At 62.1% G+C, this 21,469-nt stretch overlaps 1 protein-coding gene across 1 annotated transcript in view; it reads right to left on the bottom strand.

Moving 5' to 3' along the window:
• Window positions 1-20,681, bottom strand: part of NTSR1 (neurotensin receptor 1) — a 29,140-nt gene extending 8,459 nt beyond the window's left edge. The window contains exon 1 of the mRNA XM_066386352.1: window positions 19,564-20,681. Coding sequence (XP_066242449.1) covers window positions 19,564-20,271 — 708 coding nt within the window. The 5' untranslated portion in view covers window positions 20,272-20,681. The remainder of the gene's footprint in view (window positions 1-19,563) is intronic.
• Between the last annotated feature and the right edge of the window lie 788 nt (window positions 20,682-21,469).

Here is a 21,469-nt window from a genome sequence, read left to right as displayed (position 1 = left end):
CCGGAGCTTCCAGGGTGGGAACAATGACCTGAGTCATTCCACAGTCGCTGTGTCATGGTCGCAGTCACAGCCATGCAGCTGCGCATGAGAAGCAAACATCCAGGCGGTTGATGTGATGATGCATCCAGACCGTGACGCCACGCTCCCGTCGTGAGCTGGGGACACTCACTCCCCCTCCCTCCGTGCATGTGCGCTGTGACAGGTTCCTGGGTCCTCGCCCCCACGGTCACGTGACAACCACACACTTGTCACCTCGATGCCCTGGGCTGCAGGTGCTGCAGGTGGCAGACCTCAGTGGGCCACAGTCGAGAGAGCAGGGGTCCCTCAAGGGGACAGCCCAGAATGCCCCGAGGCTAACACCGTCTAGGGTGAGGCTTTGTTCTTGGTTGTCCCTCATCTAATGAGCACCTGGATGCTCGGGGTGCCGCCGGGACCCCATATCCAAAGGTCTGCTGCCCAGCAGGACACACACGGTCCACAGAGACAAGCATATAGAAAACAGGACGGATCGGCAAGGAGGGCTCGCTGAGGACCCAGCGTCCCAGGAGAAGTCCATCGTGTGGCTCGGGGGCGGGGACCTCACATGTCCCCAGAACTTCCGGCATTTCTGAGCCACACATGAAGGACCAGGAGACAGGACAGGGTAGGGACACAGACGGGCTGTGTGAGTCATCCTATTGTCTGAAAGACCACCGTGGGGAGGGGTCCAGAGGGTTGTGTGTAGCTTAGGGCTGAACATAGCTGCTTCGGACCACGAGTCTCAGCTCTACAGGATTTGGTCTCAGCTCGGCATTAGGTAGCTCGAATGTGCAGATTTGGGCTCAATATAATAAAGGACACTAAGTGCTTCTACACCAGTGGTTTTCAGCCTTTTTACGTTTGGGGACCATTGAAAATAGGAGTATTATTTCAGGGACTGCTGAGGCGGAAATCACTCTGAGCATACATGAATTTGATTAAGATCATTGGGTCTATAATCTTCATGCAACACCAGGGTGGTTAACTCCTTCGTGGGTTGGCATAACATTTCTGGTGGTTGAAAAACACTGTTCTCAACCCTTCCCCCTTTCCAGCTGGCACGCAGCCTCTAGCTAACCAGGAACGGGGTGCTTTCTACGAGTTAGACGCCACACTCAGAGCTCCCCTGTCACCACAGTGAACAGGCTCTTCAAGTCTGCGAGGCGGGAGCTACTGGCATCCTCGTTTTTACAGAAGAACAAATGCGGACCGGGCTCTGAGCCCAGACTCGGTCGGAGCCACGGCGGAACGCTCCTTTCATACATCTCGGGCCAGTCTACAGCAGAGAGGACAAGGGCAAGGAGCGTGCAGGGCACGGGTGGCAGCCAGACCAGGGCGAGGGACTCGTCCTTATCAGCGAAGCTTTGCTGAGTGCTTGCCACCCCCAGCTTCCCAGAGGGGACAATTTTGAGGGGGGAGGTAACTGCAAATTTTTTTTTTTTCATTTTTCTGAAGCTGGAAACAGGGAGAGACAGTCAGACAGACTCCCGCATGCGCCCGACCGGGATCCACCCGGCACGCCCACCAGGGGCGAAGCTCTGCCGAGACCAGAGCCACTCTAGCGCCTGAGGCAGAGGCCACAGAGCCATCCCCAGCGCCCGGGCCATCTTTGCTCCAATGGAGCCTTGGCTGCGGGAGGGGAAGAGAGAGACAGAGAGGAAGGGGGGGGGGGTGGAGAAGCAAATGGGCGCTTCTCCTGTGTGCCCTGGCCGGGAATCGAACCCGGGTCCTCCGCACGCTAGGCCGACACTCTACCGCTGAGCCAACCGGCCAGGGCCGGTAACTGCAAATTTTTGAGAGTAACTTCTACTCTTTGGTGACCTCTCCGAGCCGAACCTCTGTCCACCTCTCTCTCCTTCCAGCCTCTGCTTCACCCGGTCGCTGGGCTCCCCTCTGGTTTGTCTGCAGCGTCAGGGAGCGGCTGCCCCAGAGTTCCTGTGGACTCGGTGCAGAGAGAGAGAGAATGCTCAAGTCCCAGGAGGCTCGGGATTCAGCACCACGGACAGTGACCGTCACACCAGCCGGGGCTGCCCCGGTGGAGAGGGGTCTGGGTTGGGGGAGGGGACCTGGGACGGGCAGAGAGGGACCAAGCCAGCCAGAAGCAAAAGCTACTCCACTGCATCCCCAGACCCTTCCTGTCCTCTGGTGAGGGGCAGGTGGGCAGCCTGTGATCTCTGCAGGAACCCGCCCCCCTCCAGCCCTCATACAAGGGTGTCTCCCCCACCACACACACACACACACCGGGGAGTGCCATTGGCACAGAGGCCACAGCTTGAGCGCGAACTTGGCAGGACAGAAGCCCCTCTGTAGCCACATCCTGTCTGCTCCTGGCTGGACTGAGGCTCTGGCACCAGCCCGGCTGCTGGGAGACCCTCAATCAGATTAGGAAAAGGGCCTTCCCAACGTGCCTGTCCACCCCCTCCACTTATGCCCGAGGAGGTGTCCTCCAGGAGGGGCAGGACACAGGATGGGCACTGGGGGAAAGCCCGGCCGTGGCCGACAGTTTGGGTGGGTGGTGGGGCTTGTTATCTGCTCCGGACGCAGCGGCTGGGTGGACAGTCGCTTTTCGGCCATGCCAGCACCTCTCAGAACTGCGTGGAAGCCGTCTGCACAGAGAGGCAGGCCACTGAGGGTGCGGGCCTATTTGCCGTGTTTTTAAGTATCTGCTGGCTAGAAAGCCACGACCGTGTTCAGATCAGTGGGACATCTGCCCAGTAGCAGCAAAGGGGGGGTGTTAAAAAATCTTTGGCAAGGACAAGCGTCAGAGCAGTTAGCAGGAGCAAGGGCGTGGACTCCAGTCCCTGGGACGCGGCCCTCACCCCCGTGGGTGAGGCAAGACTGGGGGCAAGAAGGAAGCTCAGTGGTCACCTAACAGCCTGAGACCACAGCCCACCCACACTTCACACTGGGACAGTGATTGCTTTCTCGCTTGTGACCACGTCTGTCTAGAGGGTTGGCTCCCCGTTCATCGACACCGGCTGCCGCCACTCGGATACGAGCTGACAGGACCGGGTTTGCTGAGCCGTTTGCTAAGGTGTCGGGCACTAAATCTGAGTCCAAGAGATCCAAGTGCTGCCAACTCCCTCAGCACAAAATGTCTGGGAGGCTTCGCAGGTGCTCTGGACAGAGTCCAGCCACGGAGAGCATGCTCCCCGCCACGCCAGGGAAGCTTGGGGACCTGGTCCTGATCAAGCACCCTCCCCACCTCCTCCAGGGGCTGCACAGGGCTGAGGGTGTATGTATATCCAGGCAGTCGTTCAAAATCCCTCCGCTGTGGGACAGCGGGGTCCTGCAAATCCGGGACACGCTGTGCCCTCGGGCGAGAGTCCCGAGCAGGAACACACCGGGCTTCAGACACTGTTTAGAAAGAGCAGTGCCCCCCCCACGTGCAGCTGAAGCCCAGCTGGGCCTGGGGGCTGTGTGCCCTTCTCCGTGCCCGCCTGTGTGCCCGCCACGGCCAGCAGCTGAATCCCGGCCCCACGATTCCCAGTGTTGTTCTGCCATGTAATTGTGTGGGCGGTTTAGCAAACATCCTGTTCCTCCCGCTTTCGAATCACCGTCCGCCGGCAGAGTCGGTGCCCGGCTCCCCGTGGACGTCTGGCTCTGTACCCAGCGTGCCTCAGCTCCTTGCAGTGGGATTAGCGCTCCGTCCCTGCTTCAGGCGAATCTGGTTATGGTGAACCCGGAGCCCGGTGGCCGACGGACCAGGGCCGGGAGCAGGGGGCCACCCGTGTCCCCCGAGACCCCCAAGGGGGGAAGGGACTCACCCCAACTCAGCCAGCGTTTGGCTGTTTCTTCCCCTTGACCCGCCTTTGGGCATGGAGGTCATGGAGGGGACCCTGTGCTCTGGGCTAACACCCCAGGATGTGACACTGAGCTCCTTCAGCTCACACCCCCTCCTGGAGGCTTCTCCCAGGAACGGCTGTGATGAGGAGCAAGCCCGACGGAAACGACGGCCCCCTCCCCCACTCAGCCCCCATGGTGCCGGTGAGCCTGGCTGTGCCGGGCTCACGGGACAGAATGAGTTGGAAGGGAAGAGGGACAGACAGACAGGTAGAGCTAGAGGGCCCGCATGGTGCCAGCATCGCCCCTGGGCACGTCCTGGGCACAACACACACGTCACGTAAAGGTCATGCTTCTCTCCGCCCTGTGACAGGCTTCCACGAGACACAAGGCCAACGGATCCCAGCCGCCGTCCTCTGCGCACCTGCTTTCGGGACGGGTCACCGTGGGGGCGGGGCCCAGAGCACCGTGTTTCTAGACCTGGAGTGAGGAGGAAGGTGGGCCAGCGTCCTGGTCCTTGTCATTTCCTGCCTATACAAAAAGGGGGTGGGAGGGGGCTGGTCCACCCAGAAGACCCCACCCTCAGCAGAGAGGGCAGCCTTGCAGGCGACGGGCTTGCTCCTGGCCCTCAGCCACCAGCTCCGGCTTTGGAGGGTGCGGGCTTTGGGGGGTGGGCGGGGAGGCTGTCCCCCCCCCCCCCAGCCAGGCGTCTGTCTGATCCTGTCCCAGGGCCACTCCCATCTGCACCGTTCCAACACCCACGGAAGGAATGTAATCTCCCTCCTAATAACGGTTTGTCACAAAGACATAATTGGTTCATTTGTCAGATGCGGAGCACTGCGAGCCCGTCCCGCTGGGTTTTTTTTGTTGGAGAGAGCCACAATCTGGCCCAGCCGCCCGGCAGCCTTTGAGAAAAGCAAATGAGGGATTCACTCCGGGCTCCTGCGGGCTCCCCGCCCCTTCCGCCACCGAGGTCCTGAAATCGGGGCAGTTTGCAGACCTGTGAATGGGACTGGCCGGGAAGCCAGGACCATGTGGGGACAGGCTGACCTCGCTGGCACAGCCGGGCAGGCTCCTCAGCGCCTGGCACTGCTGCCCGTCCCTGCCCGGGCCCAGAGAGCCAGCTGTCACCTGAGCACGCGGGAGAGGCCGGGCGGGTTGGCCACTGTCCCCTTTCGTTCCGAGGGTGCAGGTTTGTTCTCCTGGTTGCTGGCTCTCCCTCCTCCCTACACGCACACCGCACAGTTGGCTGCCAGGGAACAGAGCCTGTCACTCAGATACTGTGTGGATGAATACATGAATGAACGGCTGCTGTCTCAGCTCCCGCGTTCTAACAAAGCGCCCGGGACACAGTGACTCTCAGACAACAGACACCCCTTCCTCACCGCGCTGGAGGGGAAATCCCAGATCGGGGTGCTGGCGGGAACAGGTTCTGGTGCAGAAGGAGGGCCGGGGGCTCTCCGACCTCATCATGGGGAATGCACCCCCATGACCTCATCACCTTCCCAAGGTCCTCTCTCCACTCACCATCACATGGGGGCTTAGATTTCAACACATGAATTTGGGGGACACACACACACAGTCAAAGCAGCTGGTAGGCCCTGGCTGGTTGGCTCAGCGGTAGAGCGTTGACCTGGCGTGCGGGGGACCCGGGTTCGATTCCCGGCCAGGGCACATAGGAGAAGCGCCCATTTGCTTCTCCACCCCCACCCCCCCTTTCCTCTCTGCCTCTCTCTTCCCCTCCCGCAGCCGAGGCTCCATTGGAGCAAAGATGGCCCGGGCGCTGAGGATGGCTCCTTGGCCTCTGCCCCAGGCGCTAGAGTGGCTCTGGTCGCGGCAGAGCATCGCCCCCTGGTGGGCAGAGCGTTGCCCTGGTGGGCGTGCCGGGTGGATCCCGGTCGGGCGCATGCGGGAGTCTGTCTGACTGTCTCTCCCCGTTTCCAGCTTCAGAAAAATACAAAAAAAAAAAAAAAGCAGCTGGCAAAGGGAAGGATATGCTGTCTCAACCCAGGGCGCCTAACCTGAACCGCAGGGGGGCTGGCTCTGCGCAACCACCAACCGCACACGCAGGAAACCCCGCGCGCGCCCGTGCGCACGCAGCCCGGCGCCCTCCTTCCCCGGAGGCGGCGTCCCCCGCAGCCCAGCCCGACGCACACAGCGCGCTAACCGCGAGTGAGATGTAGAACTTTCTGGCAGCCGTATCACCAACGCCTGGAAACAGTGTAGCCGATGCGGCCGCCCAGGGATCGGAGCCACCCGCCTCCCTGAGACGGGGCACCGATCACGCCCGTGTTCTGCACAGGGATGACTCCTCGCGCCGGTCTGCCCACCCTGCTGGGAACCTTCTGCCTCCGCAGCTGAGACGGAAGTCGTGAGGGGACCATCAGAGGGAGGTGTCCCCTCCCTCGCCCTCTCCATCTCTCTCTCTCTCCCGTCCCAAGAAGTGGGATGGGCCTGACCAGGTGGTGGCGCAGTGGATAGAGCGTCGGACTGGGATGCAGAGGACCCAGGTTCGAGACCCCGAGGTCGCCAGCTTGAGCGCAGGCTCATCTGGGGTGAACAAAAGCTCACCAGCTTGAACCTAAGGTCGTCGCTGGCTCCAGCAAGGGGTTACTCGGTCTGCTGAAGGCCCGCAGTCAAGGCACATATGAGAAAGCAATCAATGAACAACTAAGGTGTTGCAACGCGCAATGAAAATCTAATGATTGATGCTTCTCATCTCTCTCCGTTCCTGTCTGTCTGTCCCTATCTATCCCACTCTCTGAGTCACTCTCTGTCTCTGTAAAAAATGAATAAATAAAATTAAAAAAAAAAAAAAGAAGTGGGACGGACCACCACCACGCACTGCTTTTCCCAGCGACCCCCCCTTCAGGTCGGGTCGAAGAGCCCTGAGCATTGTCTGCTGAAGCCCAGCGTTTTCTAGAACTTTCCACCCGACCTGGAAAGCTAGAATGGATCCTGACCTGACTCCCCTGTGTGTGTGTGTGTGTGTGGGGGGGGGGTCTGCACTCGCAGACCATGGTGAGGGGGGGCAAGGCTGCACCAGGGGACCACTGCTTCCACCACAGGGGAGGCCGTGACCCCGCCTGTGCCCAGCTGGTGCTAGTTTCTGAGCCCCCAGAGCCATGACCTTGAAGGACGATCGTGGGGAGGAGCATGGGGCGGCCTCGCTGGGACCAGGGGTGCGGTCTCCCTGTTATGACTGGTGATCAAGGTTCATTTTCTCTGACAGATCTTCTCCCTGAAAACACGTTCGCACACTGTTTACGACATTTAAATCACCAGAATCTGCAAGTCTCATACCTGCATGAATATTCATGACTATGAATATTCATGACACGAGATAGGGCGGCAGCGAGGGTTTGTCTTAATGGTTCCTGGGACGGGATGCAGCCGGCTGTGGCCCCGCGCCCTCCGCCATGATGTGACAAGTCTGACCACTGCCCCGCCCAGATGTCAGCATTGTCCTCAGGCCACCGCGGCCCCACGAGAGGAGAGAGGGCGGGAGCGGAGACGAGTCAGGGAACTGAAGACAGGGAGTGGGGAGCAGGGAGGGGACTCATCTTCAATCGGAGGTGGCCCAGGCCCAGGGCCCCCTCTCCCAGCTCCTCGCCCCTCCCTCAGCTCCTCGCCCCTCCCTCAGCTCCTCGCCCCTCCCTCAGCTCCACGCCCCTCCCTCAGCTCCTCGCCCCTCCCTCAGCTCCACGCCCCTCCCTCAGCTCCTCGCCCCTCCCTCAGCTCCACGCCCCTCCCTCAGCTCCTCGCCCCTCCCTCAGCTCCTCGCCCCTCCCTCAGCTCCACGCCCCTCCCTCAGCTCCTCGCCCCTCCCTCAGCTCCTCGCCCCTCCCTCAGCTCCTCGCCCCTCCCTCAGCTCCTCGCCCCTCCCTCAGCTCCACGCCCCTCTCCCAGCTCCTCGCCCCTCCCTCAGCTCCACACTGGCCTCAAGGGGCTCCGGCAGACCTAGGTCCCGCCCTGGGTCGAGGGGCACAGGCTGAGCAGGATGCGGCCCCCGCCTGCTCTGTCTGCGCGAATCCTCACAACGCAGGGGCCGTCTGCTGTAAAAGCTTGTGGGCCAGAGACGATGACGACTGTCTGTAAAGCCAGCAGCCGTGGCCAGGGCCACTATCACAGCAGCCCGGCCCATGCAGGTTCGCATTGGATTCGGACAGTCGGTAAAGAAACAAAGGAGCCAAAAACTGATGGGCCATAGCCTTTAATCCTACCTTGCACCCGGCGGGCAAGTAAAAATACACACTGGGCTCCAAAACCCAGTCATACTCAGTGCTCACAAAGCCACTGACTTATCCGAGTTTCCTAGAATCAAAGGTTTCTAGCTCACCAGCCTTCTTCTCCTAGTTCCCCATCTGCATCCTTATCCCAGATACAAACTCTACACAAACTGGCATCTCACTCAGCACTCCGCCATCTTGGCTGCTTCTCCTGGCCTCCTCCACGTGGCCTCCTTTAGCTGCTGGCTCTACTCTCTCCGCTCTCTCATGCTAACCTCAGGAACCAAGGGCCAAACTCCCGCTCCGTTCCCATTTTATAGTGTAGAAATCCAAACCCTTAATCCAATATACATAATAGGGAAGTCTCTTAATACAAAGTCACTTCTCTGAGGCATGATAGGATTGTACCACCTTACACCAAAAAGGGTAGGAAAGGCTTAATCCCAAAACCAAGCCCCAGGCTACAATGATCCTGCCAGCCTCCAACGCACATTAATATCACCTGGGCGACGGCATCTTTAACAAAGTGAGCATAATACATTTTATCCGCCCAACACTGTCCCAGGGCCCACGACGTCCAGCCCAAGGCTCTCCCTCCAGCCACCTTGGACGCGAGTTCTTGTGGAGTTCACGTCTGGCTGCCCTGTCTGTGCCACCCGCCCGCACGGTTGTTCGGCCGCCCGGTGGTCATCCACGGGGACACCCGTCAGAGCCGCTCCTGCTGAGCGCCTGCAGCCTTCGCCAAGCGCAGACGTGGGCCCCAGACCCTCCTGCTGGACGGTCCATCTTGGGGAAGGAAGCCGCTGTCCCAGGCGGTGACAGCCTTGTTTATTTTTGGTGGCAGAGACAAGCTGTTTGCAACACACTGCACTCTGACACTTAAACCCGCCTATTCCCAGCAAACTCCTGGCCAAGCCTCATTGAAACTGGCTCCCTCTGCCAGATCTGCCTCCCCACCCCCTACCCCACCCCACCCCATACTGCCATCTTGACGGGGGATCTGAGGCTGGGGCAGAGTGCAGAGCCCACCACATGCAGTGACAAGTTTGTGGGGTCTGCACCTGACCCTGGCACGGGGGGTGGGGTAGGCACTGGTGTGACCTGAGCTGGTTTCAGAGAAAGAACGTTTCCCCATCCAGGGGCACCTGGAGGCTTTAGGACCCATGAGCACAGCAGAGGCTAAGCCCACTCCTTCTATGCTTCCCCCAGCCCTCGGGGTAGCTAGTGTCCCAACCAGACTCCGGGGACAGACAGAGGCAGGCACGGCGCGGCCCGCTGGCTTCCAAGAAACCCCCTATGCGGACGGTGTCACATTCAAAGCACTGGCGGCAGTGACACACGTGGACCCCGAGCGTCTCACGGCCCCTGCAGCCTCCCATGCCGTGAGGTGACAAGCAGGCGTCCTGATTCTGTGTTTTCGGTGCCCTGGTATTGGTAGATGATGGCACCGCTTGGAACCTGATCGGTAACTGTGATGAAGAAAACTGTCTGTGCTTGTGAAGCGTTTTCCTGTGTTAAAGGCCCACCCTGCCCGGGAGCACTGGGGTCTCCTGGGACCACCGCGTGCAGGAGGCGGGGACACCGGTCCCTTTTTACAGGTGGAATATGAATGCAGAGCGAGGGGTTCCACAGAGTCAGGCTCCTCCCCGGTCTTGGTCATCAAGAGCCCGTCCTCTCTGACTGTAGCCATTTCCGCAGGACAGGAGAAATGAAAGTGAGTTTAATTTATTGGCGAAGGAAGAGGATGTTCCCAGACAGCTGTGGCCGGGTCTCTGGCCCCTGGAAACCGGGGCTCCCCCAGAGACGCATGTCTGATTCCTGGCACATCCGTGCTTTGCTTTTCACTGTGGCTCCCGAGGCGTGACCCCAGCTCACAATTCTGGGGAGAGGCGGCGAACCAAGGGTGTCCCATCTCTTCTGTGAAGTAGTTTAAAAGGTCAGGGAAGAATTTCTAGAACTCAATAGGAGGTCCCACCAGGAAGGGCTGAAATAGGTTCTAAATGCGTTAAATGTCCCCCATGGAGGCACCCCCCCTTGGCTGCGGGATGGTGGTCAGGGGCGTGAGTCCCAGGGCTGCTGTCCCGGCCGAGTCTCAGTGGAATGTGGTAGGTCCCAGGCCAGAGGAGAGCTCCTTGTTGGCCCCTGTCTGGCTGTCTGGTCAGACCTGGGGCAGGGACAAGGCTTTGTGACCACAACCCCAGGCTACTAGTATGTCTGCTCAAGAGACCCCTATAGTTTCCAGTGTCCTGAATGACCAAAGGTGTTTGGGGTGAGAAGGTTTTCAAAACACAAGGACCTGGCCCTAGCCGGTTGGCTCAGCGGTAAAGTGTCGGCCTGGCGTGCGGGGGACCAGGGTTCGATTCCCGGCCAGGGCACATAGGAGAGGCACCCATCTGTTTCTCCACCCCCCCCCCTTCCTCTCTGTCTCTCTCTTCCCTTCCCGCAGCCGAGGCTCCATTGGAGCAAAGATGGCCCGGGCGCTGGGGATGGCTCCTTGGCCTCTGCCCCAGGCGCTAGAGTGGCTCTGGTTGCAACATGGCGACGCCCAGGATGGGCAGAGCATCGCCCCCTGGTGGGCAGAGCGTCGCCCCTGGTGGGCGTGCCGGGTGGATCCCTGTCGGGCGCATGCGGGAGTCTGTCTGACTGTCTCTCCCCGTTTCCAGCTTCGGAAAAATTAAGAAATTCCACCCTGGGTGCTGCATGAAGTTTTCTGAGTGTTTCTGGGTCTGGGGTCCTTTGAACCAGCTGTCAGGACGATGGATTGCAGGAAGCACAAGACGGTTGACCTTGTTTAAGCACTCCGCCATCGTCCACGTCTAGTCTGCAGGTGGGCCTGAGGGGTGGGGGCCTCAGAGGCACCTCCTGGTTCAGAAAAGCTGCTTCGGCTGCAGCCCTTTCTGACCCCGGATCACCATTCAAGTGTCCATTCAGCAGCTCACTGCGGCTGCCGGGTGCTTTTGCAAACCTGTCCCTCCTCCTCCAAACTCCACACAGCGTGGAGGGGAGCAGATGTCCCCTGGCGTGGCTCAAGCTTTCAGAGAGGACAGTCCACCTCCACCAAAGGGGCCCCGGGGCTGAGCAGAGTCTGGAATGAGTCAGTCAGGGTGCCAGCCCGTGCCCACAGAGGGGCCTCTGGGTGGCCTCCCTCCCTCCTGCCTCCTGCCCAAGTCAGATGGGCACAGGGTGGCCAGACTCAGCGGCCCGAGCCGCTGCTCACAGGCTCCCTATTCTGTCCCCAGCCTTGATGGCTGGTGCCTGTGCTTCTGACCCGCCGTCACGGGAAGATGGGCAGGCCCCCTGGCAGCCAGCAGAACAAGCTCACTGCAAGCCGAGTGCTTCCCTGTGGGCTGGTCCTGCCGCCCCAGGCCCACGGCTGGAGTGGGGGGAATACACAGGGGAAGTTACGAGGCTCCCCACACCGAGGAGGGTCCAGAGGGGGTGGTGTCTCCAGGCGGTGTGTTCGAGAGGGTCCCCAGGCTGGACCCCTGCCCCCTCCTGGGGATCCCTCTCTGTGAAGTGCTCCTAGAAGTAACCGACGGCGACGGGAGAGGCAGGTGAACCCAGATCTGAAGGTCCCAGGAGGAGTGGTCAGTACAGAGGCAATCGCTTCTCCCTCATCCAGGGGATAAATTACTGACCCTTTGACAGCGGCTTCCGACCGAGCACATCCTGTTGGGCACGCAGCCCAGGCCGACTGACTCACAGCCCAGCCAGTCCTTGAGCTTGGCCCCAGACCAGCAGGTCCTGGATGGCCCGACACACAGGTCTCCCAAATGACATGACCCAGACAAACTCTCGTTCTCTGCTGACCCGCAGGAGCCAGAGGCTTTGTGGGCCTGCCAAACAACCGGAGAATTACGCTCCAGACTTGGCATTCCGCGCCTGCTGCCACCCAGAGCAGTCACAACCTAACAATCCCTGAAAGGGGCTCCCTCCCTCCCAGCCCAGGACTCTGCAAAGCTCGGGGCTGTTCTTGAGTTACAAGAACACAAAGCTGTCTGAAAAACGCTCGTAACCATGAACCAGGTCCAGGGAGAGTGGCTGGAATGTACAATAAATACACCTTTTAACAGAGGATGCACTAAAAAAATGTTTCAGTGTAAACAATGTTGTTCTTTTTCTTAAGTCTCAGTCTAAGATTTAACCCAAACACTGGGGCTGGCTACCTTCTGCTTTGTTCCTGGGGGTGACAGTGTTTCTTGTTCTGTATCCTTTTTTGCAACATTGTTTTAATAATTCCTTTGAACCAGTCTCCTACCATAAACTACCTCGAATATTTTTGAAAGTGGGCAGTGTTTAAGAATCCACAGCAAGACTCCCTCTTGGGGTCCTGGACAGTGTCTCCTGTATAAACAGCTGTTCCACCACGCAGAACGTATCAGGCGCTGTTTCCAGACTACAGACAAGCCGCCTTGCGGGACTGTGGCCCCCGAGGGCAGGGGACGCATGCAGTGAGCCCCACAGTCACCCCTTTCTCTTCTTGGGGACATGTGTCCCACTGTGACGTTAGGAGCTGGGGTATTGGTAGAGCTTGGCTATTCTAGCTGAGGGGGGCAGAGATGGGAGACCGGGCTTGGCTTGAACCCGTACAGCGAGGCACTGGAAGGGGACCCCTGTGGGACAGGGGGGTGTTCACAAGCCTGTGAGGGGCTCGCCTCTGGTTGTGGGCTGGCAGGGTTGTGTGCACGGACGGAACCTTGAAAGGCTTTGGGGAGGGCTGCTGGAGGGGAGAGGCTTCACTAGCACCCCGAGTGTCCCACTGAGACATCAGCAAGTGCATATTTGAGGAGTAAGGCTCACCCCTGAGGGGACAGTCCATACCTCCCCCCCCCACCCCGTGGAAGCCTACGTCAAAGCGACACTAATCCACAGAGGAGCCCTCACAGGACAGAAGGGCCTGGCTGTCCAGGGGGCTGCACCCCTGAGGAGCAAAACCGAGTCTGCCCAAGGTCAAGAGACCGGTCTGCCACGGACCGGGCGGCTAGACCAAGAGTGCTCACTCCTCAGGGAAAGACAACAGACCCACAGCCTCTTCAACATGCCACTCGCAACGTCAGTATTAATAAGACCCCTAGGTTTGCAAAGAAATAGAAAAGGGGGACTCCATTAAGCAGGGGGGGGTCAGTCGACCACGAGAACAGCGAGGGAAGGTGTGTGTGTGTGTGTGGGGGGGAGTATCCAGCCTGCACGGGGACGCTGGGCCTTGGAAGCTCCAGGATGTGTGTCCACGGCGAGAGCAGCCATCGCGGGAATCACACAAAGGGGTTTATGCACACGTAGGCTCCGCACGGGGCAGCGTCCACCACGGGAATCACACAAAGGGGTTTATGCACACGTAGGCTCCGCACGGGGCAACGTCTGATCGGATCAATGGAAGGGGCCGAGCACACAGAGCGCCGGCCTGACCTCGTGGGTCACAGGCTCCGCGTTAGACACCGTGTCTCCCACGTGGGCCCAGAGGTTAGCACGGCCCAGTCGGAACCGCTGCCTGTGGACTGAGAGGTCAGCACGGCCCAGTCGGAACCGCTGCCGGTGGACTGAGAGGTTAGCACGGCCCAGTCGGAACCGCTGCCGGTGGGCCCGGAGGTCAGCACGGCCCAGTCGGAACCACTGCCTATGGGCCCAGAGGTCAGCACGGCCCAGTCGGAACCGCTGCCTGTGGGCCCAGAGGTCAGCACGGCCCAGTCGGAACCAGTGGGCCCAGAGGTCAGCCTGGTCGGAACCGCTGCCGGTGGGCCCAGAGGTCAGCACGGCCCGGTCGGAACCGCTGCCTGTGGGCCCAGAGGTCAGCACGGCCCGGTTGAAACCGCTGCCGGTGGGCCCAGAGGTCAGCACGGCCCAGTCGGAACCGCTGCCTGTGGGCCCAGAGGTCAGCACGGCCCGGTCGGAACCGCTGCCGGTGGGCCCAGAGGTCAGCACGGCCCAGTCGGAACCGCTGCCTATGGGCCCAGAGGTTAGCACGGCCCAGTCGGAACCGCTGCCTGTGGGCCCAGAGGTCAGCACGGCCCAGTCGGAACCGCTGCCGGTGGGCCCAGAGGTCAGCACGGCCCAGTCGGAACCGCTGCCGGTGGGCCCAGAGGCTAGCACGGCCCGGTCGGAACCGCTGCCGGTGGGCCCAGAGGTTAGCACGGCCCGGTCGGAAGCGCTGCCGGCCTCTTGCACGCGTGGATTGAAAAGCTGATTCTAAAACTGGCACAGGAAGCGAAGGGCCCAGGACAGCCGAGCGGTTTGGGAAAGCAGAAGGAAGTTGGAGGACTCATGGTCCTCGAAGGACTACAGGACTACGGGAATCAACCCTGGGGACAGTTTAGACAGTGACGAGAGGAACGGGTGAGTCTGGACACAGGAGAGCAGTTCACTTTTGATTAAAGTGCTGAAAACGTCCACTGGGAGGAGCCTGTCTTTTCACAAGGGGCGCTGATCGTGTAATTATCTCTGTGCAAAAAAAAAAAAAAAAAAAGGTACTAGCCCTGGCCGGTTGGCTCAGCGGTAGAGCGTCGGCCTAGCGTGCGGAGGACCCGGGTTCGATTCCCGGCCAGGGCACACAGGAGAAGCGCCCATTTGCTTCTCCACCCCTCCGCCGCGCTTTCCTCTCTGTCTCTTCCCCTCCCGCAGCCAAGGCTCCATTGGAGCAAAGATGGCCCGGGCGCTGGGGATGGCTCTGTGGCCTCTGCCTCAGGCGCTGGAGTGGCTCTGGTTGCAACATGGCGACGCCCAGGATGGGCAGAGCATCGCCCCCTGGTGGGCAGAGCGTCGCCCCTGGTGGGCGTGCCGGGTGGATCCCGGTCGGGCGCATGCGGGAGTCTGTCTGACTGTCTCTCCCTGTTTCCAGCTTCAGAAAAATGAAAAAAAAAAAAAGGTACTCATAGTTCACACCCTGTAGAAAAATTAACTCAAAATGGATCCTGCCTGCCCAGGCGGTGGCGCAGTGGGTAGAGTGTCATCCTGGGATGCAGAGGACCCAGGTTCGAAACCCCAAGGTCTCTGGACTGAGCGTGGGCTCATCGGGCTTGAGCGCAGGGTCGCTGGCTTGAGCGTGGGATCATAGACATGACCCCATGGGCACTGGCTTGAGCCCAAAGGTCACTGGCTTGAGCCCAAAGTCGCTGGCTTGAGCCCAAGGTCACTGGATTGAGCCCAAGGTCACTGGATTGAGCAAGGGGTCACTTGCTCTGCTGTAGCCCCCGGTCAAGGCACATATGAAAAAGCAATCAATGAACAACTAAGGTGCTGCAACAAAGAATTGATGCTTCTCATCTCTCTCCCTCCCTGTCTCTCTTGCCTAAAAAAAAAAAAAGGATCCTAAACCTAAAATATAAGACGTAAAGCCATAAAGATTCTAGAAGACAGCAGAGAAGAAAATCTCTGTGACCCCAGCACTGAGTTCACCGTACGTCCCAGCCATCTTGACTCCTGTCTCTGCTCAGGATAAATGACACTGTACGCTCACACTGTACGCTCACACTGTACGCTCACCCTGCGTGTGCAAACTTACAGCTCACGCCTGGAAACAAATGCCCTTCAATTGGCACAGGAGGGGAGCGAACAGGGAGATAGACGGGGTGCTCTTGGGGTGCCGCGCAGGGAGGAGGCCGCCGGCCGCTGCTGGTGGCGCAGGGCAGAGACCCGTGGGGGGAGGCCGCCGGCCGCTGCTGGTGGTGCAGGGCAGAGACCCGTGGGGGGAGGCCGCCGGCCGCTGCTGGTGGCGCAGGGCAGAGACCCGTGGGGGGAGGCCGCCGGCCGCTGCTGGTGGCGCAGGGCAGAGACCTGTGGGGGGAGGCCCCTGGCCGCTGCTGGTGGCGCAGGGCAGAGACCCGTGGGGGGAGGCCGCCGGCCGCTGCTGGTGGCGCAGGGCAGAGACCCGTGGGAGGAGATCGATGGCCGCTGCTGGTGGCTCAGGGCAGAGACCTGTGGGGGGAGATTGATGGCCGCTGCTGGTGGTGCAGGGCAGAGACCCGTGGGGGGAGGCCCCTGGCCGCTGCTGGTGGCGCAGGGCAGAGACCCGTGGGGGGAGGCCGCCGGCCGCTGCTGGTGGCGCAGGGCAGAGACCCGTGGGGGGAGGTCGCTGGCCGCTGCTGGTGGTGCAGGGCAGAGACCTGTGGGGGGAGGCCGCCGGCCGCTGCTGGTGGCGCAGGGCAGAGACCCGTGGGGGGAGGCCGCCGGCCGCTGCTGGTGGCGCAGGGCAGAGACCCGTGGGGGGAGGCCGCCGGCCGCTGCTGGTGGCGCAGGGCAGAGACCCGTGGGGGGAGATCGATGGCCTGATTTCATGGGAACCGATTTTCTCCCCTCTGTGGAGACAGGTCTTGTCTTGCTGCCTCTGCTTCTGCAGAACCATGTCAGACTCTAACGAACCCTTGGTGCTGCTTTGGGCCAAGGTGTCAGTGGCCTTCAAGCAGGTGGGTGTGGGTCATGAGCCCCTCGTGGGACACTCTCAGCTCCCCCCAGGGGAGGGGCACCCCGCCCAGGGACCCTTGTGCATTCTGGCCCACCTCTCAGTGAGGGGCATGTCGTTTGCACTGAATCTGACAGAGGTTTTCTGCAAAGGCAGATGATGAGAGAGGGGCCCAGGAGAGGCACCAGCATGGACCTGCTGCGAAGCCCCAGGCCCTGGAAAAGGGCCAGCCCTCAGCAGCAGCTCCACAGCAGGTCTCACAGGCTGCCAGAGGCTGGACAGCACCTGGCCAGGTCGGGCCTGAGTGGGATGTGCAGACTCCCCAGGCGTCTGCCCGTCTGAGCTCACTGCCTTCCCCGCCCATAGCTGCGCAGTGGAGAGCCACGGTGTGACCCAACACGGGGCCCTGCCCCTCCGGAAGCCCGGACCTGTCACACAGCCAAGGTCAGAGCACAGGGACTGGCCGGAACCGCAGGGGACTCAGCGCGACTCACTCAGCCCACGGGGGCAGGGCCACGCGTGGACGGTGAGCAGCTCGGGGACGCCTGGGTGGACGGTCCGGAGACGCCCTCCGAGGAACTTCCTCACGGGACCAGCACGCGGCTGGCCACCCACGCAGTGCCACCCACTTCTGCAATCGGCCCTGTGACCAGCAGTCTGTTTGGAAGGATGGGGGCTGGGGTGGGTGCGGGGAAGACTAGACCAGGAAGTGCAGCAGTCACCGTGCTGACCCGGCCGGGGGCTGGAGCCCTTGCTGGCCGGGGGGCAGCTCTGTCTCCCCCACCATCGCCGCTCAGCCGTGGCTACGCCCAGGAAAAGCCCAGGATTATTCAAAGTGGCTCAGACATCTGCCCGCCAAGCCACCTCATTTCTAAATAGGACCTGTTTGCAAGCACCCGGGAGGGACCCACTGTGTGGCGGTGGTGGAACAGGGGGACCATGGGACTGGCCGACATCTCCACACACGGAGGACGAGAGGGAGACGCATGGATGCAGGCACCTAGCACCTCTCGGGCCAGATGTCACTTGGAAAACAGTGGAAGTTTGCCCAGACCAGTCAAGTAAGTGGTCAGGAAGGCCAAGCAGGAACATCATAGCCCCTTCCCCCAGAAACCTCTCCTGAGAGGGCAGATGGGGGCACAGAAGAGAGGCAGGCGGCATCCCAAGGCCACGTCCCTGCAAGGGACATTGTCCCAGCGCAGGGAGCAGCCAGCTGTGGCAGCCCTGTGGGGGCTGTCAGACTCGGATGGACCAGCGTCTCCTAAGCGGCCCGTCTGTGCACAGCTGAGGCCCTTAAGGAAAAATGGAAGCTCGCAAATGTTCGCACCTGTGGGCTCAGATGAGAGTCGTCAACGCTCAGCAGACCATCACTGAGTGACAAGTGGCCAGGGCGTGCCCCAGGCTGCCGGTGTCACAGCCTGTGGCCCCAGGACTCAGAGGAATGGCCCTTCGGGAGGTTGGAGAGATGCCAGTGAGGTGTCTGATCTGTGGGACTGACTGAGGGTCCAGGGGAAAGCAGAAGAGGATGCTTCCTGGGGGGGGGGGAGCTGTGCTCCCTCCGCTCTGGTTCTGATGATGGCCGAGCCCTGGGGGTCTGTGTGGAGACATCCCCTGGGTGGGCAGCGAGTTGCTGACCTGAACCTGCCACGTTTCACCTTCAAGGGCAGGTGGCATGGCTGCTGCTGCCCCTCGGTTCCCCCAACACTGACTGGGAGAGGCCCCGGGGCACAGCCGGTCAAAGACCTCTCGGGGAAGAAAATGGGAACCCACAGAAGGGGAAGGGTGGCTCCCACTGGGTTCACCCTGCGTGGGGCTGTGTGCTTCTCGCACAGGGAATGTGGCGAGTCAGCCTTGTCTTGACTCATCCCTGGTCCGTGTGGCTACTGGGGAAAGGGGGCTGTCCACACAGGGACATCTGCAGCCACAAGTCCTCGGCGCAGGCGAGGGGGACCCGCAGCATGAGTGGGCCCACACGGCCATCGCCCAGGGACTGATGTGCAGACAACAGCACCTGCGGCCCCCTCTGCTGCCCTCACCCCGCACGCGGCCCCCTGGGCTTCAGATGCACAGCCACACGCCTGGGAGACAGGTCCGACTCGGGCCTGAGAGGACAGCGAGACAGGGACAGTGGACCCTCTGCCCCTTGGCCTTCCCGATCCCTCCCCGCACCACCATGGCTGTGGTCCCTGCCTGACAAGCCTTCTGTTGGGGGAAGGGGGGTGATCTCCCACCCCGCTAGGCCCCTCCTTCAAGCCCATTGCCAAGGTGGGGTCTCAGCTGGTTTTCCGTGGCACTTTGCTCAGACCTTCGGAGGGCACCTGGCTGCTGGGGTATGGTCTTGTTCACCTCACAGCCCTCCCCCCCCCACCTGCCACCACGCCCAGACACCTCAGGATCTTCCCAGCAGGGACGACATGGTCACCACCACCAACATCAATGACAGTGCTCCGACCCTTTTCTCTGCACCAGGAGCCTGCTGGCCCTTCCAGTCCCCACCCCCCAGCCCTCTGCCCGCTGAGATCAGAGCCCTGAGTGCTCATCACACAGGTGAAGAAACTCAGGCTAAACCAAGCGCCATGCTTGCCCAGTCTCCCGAGTGTGGGGCAGGGCAGCCAGGAAGCCCGGGGCAGCAGCCCAGGGGCGTCTGCTGTGGAGGAGGCAGACCCAGCCTTCTGGGGACACGAGGCTATTTGAGAAGTCCAGGAAAAGGACTCTCTTCAGGAAGACTGCGTGGCCAGCACACAAGTTTATCTGACAGCTCAGGGAATCTAGAGGCAGCGAGGCTGCTCTGGGGCCCCCAGGGAGGTCACGACCTGAGGTTCCTGCCCCCTTTGATAAAGGGCTGAGACCTGGCAACCCCAGCGTGAAAGGCGGGACGATGGGGGTCGGCTGCCCCCCGGGCCCCTGCCCTCCCCCCATCCTCTCCCCAGCTTCCCCGGAGTAACATTTCTCAGGGCCGTTTCTCCAGCTCCCTGAATCCCGTGGTACGCAGACAGGACCCGACTTTGGGGGGGTGAAGGAAAGAGACGCATTAGGGTTTTTTCCTGACGGGGCTGCCTAGCAACCTTGGCCCCAGGTGAGACCCCCGTTTCTATCCCAGCCCTCGCTCCCCACCCCACCCCCCCGGAAGAGGCTGCTCACCTGGATGACCACCTTGATGGTGGCAGTGCCCACGATGGGCGTGCACACCAGGCCGCCGGGGTGCTGGCCGTCGGCGCTGCGGTTCTGCAGGCCCATGGTGAAGAGCATGGGCACGGCCAGCAGGCCGGCCGCCAGCCAGATGGCGCTGATGAACTTCTTGGTGCGGCTGCAGGACATAAGGCTCTTGGCCTTGAAGGGGTGGCAGATGGCCAGGAAGCGCTCCACGCTCAGGCTGGCCACGTTGAGGGCCGTGGCGTAGGTGCAGGCGTCCCGGAGGAAGTAGTAGCCCCGGCAGCCGGCGTCGCCCAAGGCCCAGGGGTGGTGCACCCAGATGAAGTTGTACAGCTCGGTGGGCATGGCCAGCAGCAGGATGAGCAGGTCGGACAGGGCCAGGCTGCCCAGGTGGAAGTGCACGGTGCTCTGCAGGCTCTGCAGCGACTTCTTGCGCGCCAGCGTGAACGCCGTCACCGAGTTGCCCACCGTGCCCACCACGAACAGCGCCAGGTACACGGCAGTCACCAGCACCTTGGAGTAGATGTCCGTGTTCACGTCCAGATCGCTTGTGGGCGACGCGGGCCGGAGCTCCGACGCGTTGCCCGAGCCATTGTCGAAGTTCGGGGCCAGCAGAACCGCCTCCAGCCCCGACGACGGCGGCAACGGGAAGGGGTCGGCGCCCCGGGAGCCCGGCGCTGAGATGTTGAGGCGCATGGTGGGCGCGCTGGGCGGGGTGCCGCGCTGGTCCGGGTCCGCGGCTCCAGCGAGCGCCTCCGCGATTGAAATCCGGAGGGTGGGAGCCTCTCGGGCCCGAAGAGGGCCGAGGAAACGCGAGGGGAGGGCACGAGGAGCAAAGGGGCGCGCTCTCGGCCCGGGAGTGCTCGACCCGGACCGCGCCACCCCGGAGCGCACGAGGTCTGCGCTCACCTGGGGCTCGGGGCGCTGCTCCTCCTCCGACTCCCGGCTGGGAGCTGCGGGTTCCCTCCGGCTCCGCTCCGACCCCGGCTTCCTCGGGTCTCCCGACCGCGAGGTTCCTCGGCTTCTCCCGGGCGGCTCGGGCTGCCGGGCGAGCCCGTGGCGCTGGTGGAGCGCACGTACCGCCGCCCGGCGCGCTCACTCCCTCGCCCCCGCTCCCCGCGCACTCCTGCCCCGCACACTTCTCGCCGCGCCCGCGCCCTCCGGGGCTCCGCGCCTCGACTGAGCTTGGCGGCGGGGCGGCGCGCCCAGCCTGGGGGGCGCTGGAGCGGGGCGGAGGCGGCCCCAGCCGCTGTCCCCGCCCCGCCCCGCCCCGCCGGGTGCCGGGCTGCCGTTCGGCCCCGCGCGCTCCCAGGGGCAATGCCGCCTGCGGTGAGCGCCCCAGAGAACTGAACTCCAGCAGGTGCGTAGAGATATCGGCACCCTCCCCGGGGCAACCGCCCTCCGGTCCCGGTCTTCCCGACTTTCACGCCCCCAGGAAGGGAGCTGCCTCCTCCTCTCCACCTCCTCGACTGTGGCTCGCTCAGCGGGGGCCAGGGGGGGCAACGCAGGACTTCCTGCGGGGACGGCGGGGCCGCCTCTGGCTCCTGGGGCGCCTGCCTGCACGGTGCCAGCAGCTGGGGGCCACAGGACTCCAGCCCAGCTAGGTGGGGTGGATGAGGGGGGCGGGGAGCTGGGGACAAAGCAACCCCTCCCTCCCCCACCCCCACCCCCACGCAGCTGGGTTCCTGCACCCGGCTCCCGGGGGTGGCCCCTGCGGGTGGAAGCGGGCACTGTGGCCGCCTCATCGCTGCCTGGATTCGCTCATCAGGAGTCGCCCTGAAAGCCCGTGCAGGGCAGGGTCTGGGAGCGCGCTCTGGAGTCACCGTCTCAGGCCCGGGCCCTGTCCCTGCACGGGCTGGCGGCTGCACCGGCGGTACTGGGAACAGAAAACAGG

The sequence above is a fragment of the Saccopteryx leptura genome, chromosome 5 (genome assembly GCF_036850995.1).
Source record: "Saccopteryx leptura isolate mSacLep1 chromosome 5, mSacLep1_pri_phased_curated, whole genome shotgun sequence".
In the NCBI taxonomy this organism is placed as follows: Eukaryota; Metazoa; Chordata; class Mammalia; order Chiroptera; family Emballonuridae; genus Saccopteryx; species Saccopteryx leptura.
This window is presented reverse-complemented; position numbering and strand designations above follow the sequence as displayed.